The 10,251-nt window shown below is 38.2% G+C and overlaps 1 protein-coding gene across 1 annotated transcript; it reads left to right on the top strand.

Annotated features, from left to right (window-relative positions):
- The first annotated feature begins 2,497 nt into the window (after nucleotides 1-2,497).
- LOC131429457 (hypoxia up-regulated protein 1) lies at nucleotides 2,498-6,366 on the top strand. Its single transcript, XM_058593592.1, has 3 exons — nucleotides 2,498-2,777; nucleotides 2,840-3,237; nucleotides 3,470-6,366. Exons 2-3 carry the CDS (start codon nucleotides 2,885-2,887, stop codon nucleotides 5,916-5,918), a joined length of 2,802 nt encoding a protein of 933 aa, XP_058449575.1. The 5' UTR covers nucleotides 2,498-2,777; nucleotides 2,840-2,884; the 3' UTR covers nucleotides 5,919-6,366.
- Nucleotides 6,367-10,251: the final 3,885 nt, after the last annotated feature.

Raw genomic sequence — 10,251 nt, forward strand, 5'->3', positions numbered from 1 at the left:
TATGTTTCCAGACATAGATTTCGCACGGTAATAGCTATCCAACAAGCCATAGATTGTTAAAATCCGTCCATTTTCAACGGAGATATCGACATTTTTGTATAAGCGACTTTTCCCCCTGTTTCAGCAGTAGGAGTTTTGAGCGCTGTATGACAAAGCAATGCTTGGGAGCAACGTGAAACACGACTTTTATACTGTTACATACAATTGTTTCTAAGTACCAAAAAGACTGTGTACAGCATCCTTTTTCATGACAATTTGCCTCGGACCGATTTTAGTACGGTTCGTTTTTGGCAACATAATCGTTCGAATATGGCATATGTAAACCAGATGATGTCAGCATTTTCGAGTTGGAATTAATTCCACAATTATATTGATTTAAACTACTTACAGCAATAAATGCTGGAAGAACATGACTTTCATATACCATACGACTCAGTTCGTCGAGATCAGCAAATGCGTGTGTGACAAATACTTTCACTCAATTTTCTCGGCGATGGCTAAACCGTTTTCTACAAACTCAGATTCATATGAAAAGTCGTATATTCCCAAACAAGGTTCCTGAATAACGTTTGGATCCGACTTCTGATTGCGGAACCACAGGATGATATGTGAAACGAAATTAAAATAATGCAATTAATTTTTATCGTAGATGGCTGAACCGATCTAAGATTCGAATGAAATATAAGAATCATCTATGATTCAAATGAGAGGTCCTAAAATCCTACAAAACATCTTACCTTTTAGTCAGATCCGACTTCTGGTTTAGGAGATACAGGGTGATTAGTATAAAAATGTCCATTTCACATAAATTAATCAGGTTTATCGGGTTTGCAGATTTGGATAGTCGATTACCAAATAAATTTATTTCAGTTTAAGCGGTATTCGTTTTTGGATTCGGAATGTACCCCCAAATTTTAATTCGCACTGCAATTTCTCAAAGATGTCTACACACTCCTCAGGTGAATTTAACTGATTTCGGTTACACCGATTTTAGAATTACGGTTCCAGTATCGAATCGTTTCTCAAAGCTCAATCATTTTCTCAGAAAGGCCAAATCAAACTTCAAACTCAAAAACTTAATTTAAGGACTTAAGGTCCCATTCAAAATTGGTGAAATTTATTCGATTCTGGAATTACAGATGATGAGTTTTTAAAATTCATACCGATATAGAAGATGTAAATTGTTTGGCGTAATAATTTATGGCCATTGGAATCATTTTGGGTTATGCTAGTTCCTGAATACCGGCTCTGGAAGTATCGTAAATAATGACGAAAAACTCTAAACTGGAACTTACTTCGACATCTCATGGAATGTTCAATCGAATATCACACGTTAAGATTGAATTTCGATACGATTTGCAGTTTCGACATTACAGGGTAATGAGTGATTAAAATCTCAATTTGCCGTTCAAAACGACGATAATTAAAATAATATTATGAGACTAAAACACCTAAGAATATCCATGCAAAAAACACATGCGGGTTGATATAAAAAAGGTATCATCTCAGTGCTAGGTGGATTAATCACGTTTTTTTATTTGTATATGTTACTTTTACTCCGTGTGCTTGATAATTACTGATTACTTCTTCGATTTTTGATTTCTAGAATTGTGCATACTCTTCAACTCACCAATATCTTGAAATTGATTTTTTGTGAAAATACCTATCAATTATTATTGTGCATGCAGATAAAAATCGGAAGCGACGTCTCTCTCGCCTGATTATGTTGCTCCAGCGAAGTTCACTGTGCACCAATGGTATGTAGACTGTCATGCGATATATTAATCATTCATATTTGTTCGAAAATTCACTCCCTTGTAACGTTCAGTGTCAAACCCATTGATTCCCAAACATACATTATCAACTTTAAGCGCATTCAGAAAGTAATATCCATATCGATAGTGGAGGCAAGACAATGTATTAATTTTTGTTGCAGCACGTGGTTCATAAACAAGACAACAAAATATGTATAAAGTAACATGATTCTATCAGTTGATGTATAGGAAATGGCAGTTCAACTGACGTCGCTCGGCAACGTCGCTGCGCTGGACTGTCCAGCGAATTGCAGATTAGTGCTGCAGCGACAATATAATTACTCCTAGCAGTAGTTACTTAGCACAGTCAAAAAGTTCGTAAGCCAGGCCAATAATTCTCTAATATTTCTAATTTTTATTATTCATATTTCTAGATAAATAATGCGGGATCGTTATAAACTAGAGGGTTTTTTATTTATTTATGCATTTATTTTCCGTCTGACCAATGTTGGTCTTCATGAAGTATTGTATGTTTATATTTATGTAATATCTATGTAAAATTTCATCGCAAATTTTTCATATTATTAATGTTACTAAACTTCTTATTTAGAAGCTTTCGTCCTTTGGTTCCAGTTCTAAATTCAATGCCATCGAGTTTTATTCACTAATACCTTCAAAGCGATCATATCGGACCACCTGTAATATGAGTAGCCATCTTGCGACCGTCATATGGTTGAAACGTCACACGTTGACAGCAGGAAATAAAACACGTCAGTAAATCGAATCGGTGACCAGCTCGAGCGTTCGGCGGATTTGATTTCTGGTGTTGTCTATGTACACGCATTCCCTCCGGGGACTGAACATAATTGTCTTTGGTAGCTCAATAGTTCAGCTCGGTTGTGAAATCATAGCATTAGTGAAATATTCATTGTTCGGGACCGAATTGGTGTAAACATCTCTAGTTGGGAGGTGAGCTTTTTTTTTCTCACACGTATCTTCAATCGGTGATTGGACCCGATTCAGGTAATCAAAGGTTGAAATAACCTCACACATCGAAAAAGACAAAATCGATTGTTGCATTGCAGTGTAAACGCCGGTGGGTGAAAAGTTTCGACTCGGGAGAAATCGAAATGGGGCCACAACCGTGGCGAAATCGACTCACCACCAGCCGTACGAGTTGGATGCTGCTGGCTGCTGTGGCATATGTTTTGCTTCCAGCTGCCACCGGTGCGGCCGTTATGTCCGTGGACCTGGGCAGTGAGTGGATGAAGGTCGGCGTTGTGTCCCAGGGTGTCCCGATGGAGATCGCTTTGAACAAAGAGTCCAAACGGAAAACGCCGACTGCCATTGCCTTCCGGGATGGGGATCGCGTTGTAGGTGAGGATGCCTACAACATCGGGGTGCGATTTCCGGCCAACAACTTTGCATATTTGATCGACCTGCTGGGAAAGACGATTGACAATCCGATGGTGGAGTTGTACAGGTAGGCTGGAGATAGATTTAGAATCGGCAGGTTGGTTTAGAAATTAATTTTGGTGTAAGAGAACTATCGTGTATGGTGTCGTAGATGAAGTGAATCAATTTTAAGATTTCAAAATTATCACTTATTCTTGTTTATAAAAAAAATGGTTAGGTTAATTCATTAGTATATTTAGTATTTCAAAGACGATATTTGGAAAAGCAATCTACTTTACCGACAACGTTTTCTATTTCAGAAAACGTTTCCCGTACTATGACATAGTTGAGGATCCGACGCGTAAAACGGTTGTGTTCCGTAATGGTGAAGACCTGTACACCATTGAGGAATTGATTGCACAGATTCTACAGGTGGCCAAGGGTTATGCTGAGGATTCGACTGGTCAAACGGTGACGCAGTGCGTTCTGATTGTGCCAGGATTCTTCGGTCAAGCCGAACGGCAAGCACTGGTCGCCTCTGCCAGGTTGGCAAATCTCAACGTTCTTCAGCTGATGAATGACTACACGGCTGTCGCGTTGAACTATGGAATTTTCCGCCGGAAGGAGTTTAATGAAACGGCACAGTATTTTATCTTTTACGATATGGGAGCCTACAAGACAACGGCGTCGGTTATCAGTTATCAGCTGGTGAAGGACAAAGTTAGTCGTGAAATTCTACCGGTGGTTCAGGTGATTGGAGTGGGCTACGACAGAACGCTGGGTGGATTGGAAATGCAAGTTCGGTTGCGAGACTTTCTCGGTCAGGAGTTTAACAAAATGGGTAAAACCAAGAGCGATGTGTTCAGCAGCCCGAGAGCGATGGCAAAATTGTTCAAGGAAGCTGGCCGGTTGAAGAATGTGTTAAGTGCCAACACTGAACATTACGCGCAGATTGAGGGTCTGCTTGATGAACAGGACTTCCGACTGTTGGTAACCCGAGAACAGTTCGAAAACCTGTGCAAGGATTTGTTCGGTCGCGTGACTGGTCCCATCGAACGCGCCCTGGCTTCGTCGGGCCTATCGATTGAACTGATCAGCCAAGTGGTTTTATTTGGTGGCAATACACGCGTTCCGAAGATACAGGAAGTTCTAAAGTCTCACATCAAACAAGAATTAGGTAAAAACTTGAACGCTGACGAAGCTGCCTGCATGGGTGCCGTCTACCGGGCAGCGGATCTTGCAACTGGATTCCGGGTGAACAAATTCGTTGTGAAGGATGCCGTGCTCTTTCCGATTCATGTAGTGTTTTCACGGGAAGGTGAAGGCGGAAGCACCAAACAGGTTCGAAGAACCTTGTTCGGAGCGATGAACGCGTATCCGCAGAAAAAAGTTATAAGCTTTAACAAACATACGGACGATTTCGAATTTTCGGTCGATTATTCGGATTTGGATTCCGTGCTGAGCACGGAAGAGATTCGCAACATGGGTTCGTTAAATTTGACTCGAGTCAGCCTGAAGGAAGTGGGCAAAAAAATAAACTCGTCCGTCACGGAAAATGTCGTTTCCAAGGGCATCAAGGCACATTTTTCCCTTGACGACTCGGGACTGTTTTCGTTGGCCAATGTCGAGCTAGTGTTGGAAAAGACAGTGAAGGAGGAAGACGAAAGCACACTGAAAAAGTTGGGTAATACTATTAGCAAACTATTTTCGGGTGATTCGGATGACGACAAAGGAACGGTGGTTGAGGAGGGATCACAGCAAGATAACTCCAAAGACGCCGAATCCAGTGACGACCAGAAACCGGAGGAACCTGTAAATACCACGAGCACGACGGAAAACGCAACAGTGGCAGGAGCAGCGGATTCCAGCCAGAATAAAACTGATACCGTTAAAACGGTTACTCTCAAGAAGCAAATCCCATCGGAAATCGAAGTAGTTTACGTGAAACCCCTAGACGGAGCCGAGTTTGACAGTTCCCTAGCGAAGATTCGTTCTTTGAACGAAATAGACCGCAACAAGAAGCGACGCGAAACTGCGCTGAATGCGCTGGAAAGTTTCGTCATCGATGCCCAGGTCAGACTGGATGAGGATGAGTACGCTTCATGTGCCACCGCAGACGAGGTGGATTCGATTCGTAAATCATGTGCTGAAATTTCCGACTGGTTGTACGAAGATGGTGCCGACGCCGATGCGGACACTTACGAGCAGAAGCTAAATGAGCTGCGTACGGTTGCCAATCAGGTTTATGCCCGGCACTGGGAGCACAAAGAGCGCCCGGAGGCCCTGAGTGCGCTGAAGCAGATGATCAAGGGGGCCGAAGATTTCTTGAATAAAGCGAAGAATTTTACCAAGGAAGGAAACCCGGAAAAGGATGTTTTCACGCAGGTCGAGATCGACACGCTGGAACGAGTGATCAAAGAAACGACCGAATGGCGCAAAACGGAGGCTGCCGAGCAGGACAAACTTGCCCGCAACGTTGCTGTTCGCCTGACGGTTAAGGATCTCACTGACAAAATGGCACTGCTGGACCGCGAGGTAAAATATCTTGTGAACAAACTGAAACTATGGCGCCCGAAGGTGAAACCGACACCGCCACCGAAAGTGGAGAAAAACGGCGAAGAGAAGGAAGAGGCAGCAGAACAAGAAGGTGAACAGCCGGTGCTCGAAGAGAGTCCACAGGACTCCGAAAATGGTCTCAATGAAGAGAAACGGGACATCAATCCTACCCAAACGGAAGATGATACCGGCGAAGAGCATACCGAGTTGTAGGCAGACTCTCGTGTGATAGTTGAGCACAAGTTTATCAATTTCATTCTGTTTTCTTTTATTTTTTTGCGTGATTGGTCCTATAGGTAAATTATTTATTTCGTCGTTTGCCGTGCCGTTTTCTTTATTGGATTATTAATCCGTTGGCGGTAGACGACCAGGGAAGTACTTTTTTTTGTTATTAGCGTCCAATCATTCCGATTCCGTAGCAGCAGTTACTCCCATTTCATCGACAGCATGTAGGAGCTTTTCGAATGGCGATAGGCAGAGAAAATAGCGATTTGTGACTGAAAAACCCACACGAAGACTGGATTGGGGGTTAGAGGAAAAAAAGCGAACTTTATTCAATAGGGTAGATTGACTAGTAATTATGGAATTACAAAAAAAACAGTGATTATAAAAAAACGAATGTATAACCAAAACACAAGCGGAAATTCTCAAGATTCCTTAAGCAATGTGTCTGTATATTTTCATCCGAAATTCCTTTACTTGAACTTATAATTTGGTAGGCCATTGCAACTCAAAGTCCATTACTGATGACATAAAGGTTACTTCCATTACCCCAAACTTGAATGATCCTTCTGTTTTTTACGTATATTGAACTAATTGGCTCAAGTGGCACGTTCCACTAGTTATCTGGAGATGTGTGCCTTGCCGTGGTTTTTCATCATTTTTCAGATGGGAAATGAAGGATAAAAGCTCAGACTAAAAGACAGGACACTCAAATTAGATTCTTCAATCATTTTAACGGTCATTTCGAATATTCCTTTATTTGGGACAGTACTCACATGTGTCATGATGGCGCCACGTTACCCTATCAAAAACATCCTGTCTGTCATCTAGACTGTGTTTATTTTTTTCATTTACCAACCGAGTTGCCATTCATACAAAATTACCTTTAATGTATTGATTTTTATACGTCCATGCGAATTTCATGCAGGATACAGATTTAATACATATTGCCAAAACTATATACATAATTGTGCCTACTTCTTATCCTCCAACGCAATACAAAATCGAACCCGTTTTGTTACAATATTTACTTACTTTTGGTCTGCCGCCACTTAATTTCGGGTGAAAACTAACAACACAATAAACAATAGTCTAGATGAACAACGTTGAGTCAAATAAATGGTTACCTTCCAACAACGCGAAAAAGTTAAATATATTATCAACGTAATCCAATCATTTATTGTAACGATTCATTTTCAAATATTTTGATGAAATCAGGCATCCCTGCAAGCAGCTGATCGGTGTTGACAAACGAGGAGAAACCAACTAGTAAAAAAACTTTTACATAACACAAGGGGTGTACAGATAGTAAATAGTTCGCGCAGTACAATATAGGTGGAACTAGTGCATCACGAAAAATTATTTTTATAAGAATTTACTCATACTGTCATGTCTGTTAGTCTGTGTTGTCTCAGGTGTCTAAGTGGTATATGTGAAAACCTTGCTTTCGGCATCTTAATGTTGCAGAGAAACCATAAGATTTATTGTTACATATTCATTGAAATTTTTCCATTGAACATAAGTAGACATTTCAATATTCTGTATAAACTATGCTGGAGTCGGTAGAGTTATCGTACTAATTTTCGTCAGGGTATTCAATGGATTGTACACAAACTTTTTACAATGAAGTGTGTAGGTTGTTAAGTATCGTAACAATAAAAAGCTTAATTTTTCCCCTCAACAATTTTTCGGAAAAGAATCAAGTGTACAGTTTGAAAATATTCACCTTTAGGCAGCAGAAACCAACATAAGAAAAATATATTGCACAGTGAAAAATATATTTTGTCATCAAAATACAATAAATTGTATTTAACCGAATAGTTCCGATTGAGAATCACTTATTTCCGCTGTGGTCAATTGGTTGGTCAAATGGTACAATGGTTTATTAATATAAGAAAAGGTAAGAAAACTTTAAACTTGAAAGTATCAATTCCATATAAAATATCGTTTGCTGTGAGATACACGACTTTTCCGTATCCATTCAAATGCAAATTATATTACTGTTGAAAACCGTTATAACCTTTCCAATCTATTTCACAATAAATTCATTCAACTAGCCAGAAAAGTTAAATTTGGATAAAGTAAAAACGTCCCGTACAGCGATTCGATTTATTTTTGTTATTTGTTGTCTGTAAAAGTAATGATTTTAAAATAAATTTCCACGATTATTTAAAATAATATTTTTATTTAAAATAAAATTGATTGCAGCAAAGTATGCAGATCAAGTTCTTCATTGCAATATAGTTACAAAGATTTGTTGGTTTCCATCTCCATAGCAATCCTGGAAAAAGACGCTTGTAAAAAGAAAAAAAAAACTCAGATTTGATCCATTCCAAGAGTATGCAGTAGATCCATGGTAGAATGAAAATTTTCTTGTCAAATTTTGATCATTTTTCATTCTACTGATTAAGTCTGAGTTTTTTTCTTTAAAAAGCGTCGTCATTCATTTCAATTCAGTTCTTTAGCTCGATTTTCTATTAAACATAAGGGTCGGAGGTCGGAGCAAGTCTCCTCTTATCAAACTGATTGTTTAAGATAGTAGATACAAATCAAATATAATTTTTTATTCAATAATGTAATATAATTTTAGGCACACTGCTTAAGCTCTAAGATGCCAAGGGTATTTTCTAATCTTAATTAACGACTAACTTAAAACTAGAATGGTATTATTAGACTATGTCATCTCGGGTTCTCGTAAATCCAGCTTTCAGCTGGCGATCGGCAGTGGTCGATGAATTGAGTGTTGCATGAGTCTAATAAAATATAATTGATCCGATATACGAATTCAAAAAGGTTTTGAATTTATTAAATCAGGGGGGCAATATACAATCCTAGAAAAATAGAATTGGCCACAATAATTGTTTGTCTAAAGCAGAAATTGCCCTTACATTACGTGAATTCTAAGTCTACTACAGACTCTTACTTCACTGAATAATCACCAAAGTACTCTGACTCCAGGTTTTCCAATATTTCCATCGAGCACCATTCTTAATCACTGATTTCGTATCACCACCACAATACGTATTAAATGAAAAACTTAATCGTAAAACTTCGGTTAAAAAACGCGTTTTGTTTACCTTTCTGTCATTGACTTTTTTGACAAGTTATCCAAAAATATTTTAACAATTGGAGGAAATGCACTGATAATTAATAATAAAATCAAGCTATGTTATTCTTCCTTCAACATTGCGAATCATAAAAGTTTCATTCAAATTTCGAAAGAAGAAATTCTTCTGTGTTCGATTGTATGAAACACTGCAAAATGAAAATAATACATGCATGGAAAGATTTTTGTTACGGGAATATGATATAACAAATTCATTTCGATTCTATCAATTTTACATACAATTGTAATACAATTTCATACATTTATGCCAATCATATAAATGATGGAAGAAAATCAGAAGAAATGAGTGTGAAACTCATTTTTCGCTCATCATAAAATTATTCGAACTGTTCTATAATTCATTATTAGGAATAAACTTTTCTCAGGGATTAAAATGACAATGGGTAACATACACGCTTAGAAAAAGTTACTCAAAGTTTGAGTACTAGTTACTCATTTTCAAATGATACATGGAAACGTCAAAAATTGAGTAGTTATCATCAATGATATTGAGTAACTCCTACTCTAAATTTGAGTTTAACGCAATAACTCGTTTTTTTGTTACTATTCGCAAGATCAGTCTAAAAGTTGTAATAACCATTTGTAGCAACAGGTTGTATATTTTGTTAGTGAGATCGCGTATTTCGAGGGTGAGTCGCTCAACACAAACGGTGTTGTGTCTGCAAAAACCGGAATGATAAACTCCGTGTTGTGCTTTAGAATGAAACCGAATATGCTCAAATGTCATTTATGAGGTGATTAAGTGTATGATTGGTGCCTGAGCATAACTGACATGTATGTTAATTTGCGATTGACACACTACTCCAAGCAACCACCACTTGATATAGTATTCAGTTCAATTACTTAATATTTTAATACAATACACTCAGAAAAGGAGCAATTTTTTTTGCAAATTTTGTATATGCGAAATAAAATTTCACTCAAAATTTGAGTGATAGTTACTCTATTTTTGGTACATGTACAAATAAAGTATTACCCAGAAAATGAGTAGATTTTACCCAAATATCGTTTCCAGTGGAAGAACTCAAATTTGAGTAACTTCGGAGTTACTCTAAATTAGAGTTGTTCCACTTTTTCTGTAGATGAGTGAGATCTTACTCATTTTTGAGTAACTATTTTTAAGCGTGTACATTCAGTCTGATTCATGATGATTAACACACAGTTCACTAACATTTCAAACGTAACTGACAGTCATAT

Source organism: Malaya genurostris, chromosome 2 (assembly GCF_030247185.1).
Source record: "Malaya genurostris strain Urasoe2022 chromosome 2, Malgen_1.1, whole genome shotgun sequence".
NCBI lineage: Eukaryota > Metazoa > Arthropoda > Insecta > Diptera > Culicidae > Malaya > Malaya genurostris.

Excerpts from the sequence above, each read along its gene's own strand:
- LOC131429457 (XM_058593592.1), top strand. The coding sequence starts at position 2,885 with ATGGGGCCACAACCGTGGCGAAATCGACTCACCACCAGCCGTACGAGT. Across the intron at positions 3,238-3,469 it reads CCGATGGTGGAGTTGTACAG|AAAACGTTTCCCGTACTATG; the intron begins GTAGGCTGGAGA and ends TTTCTATTTCAG.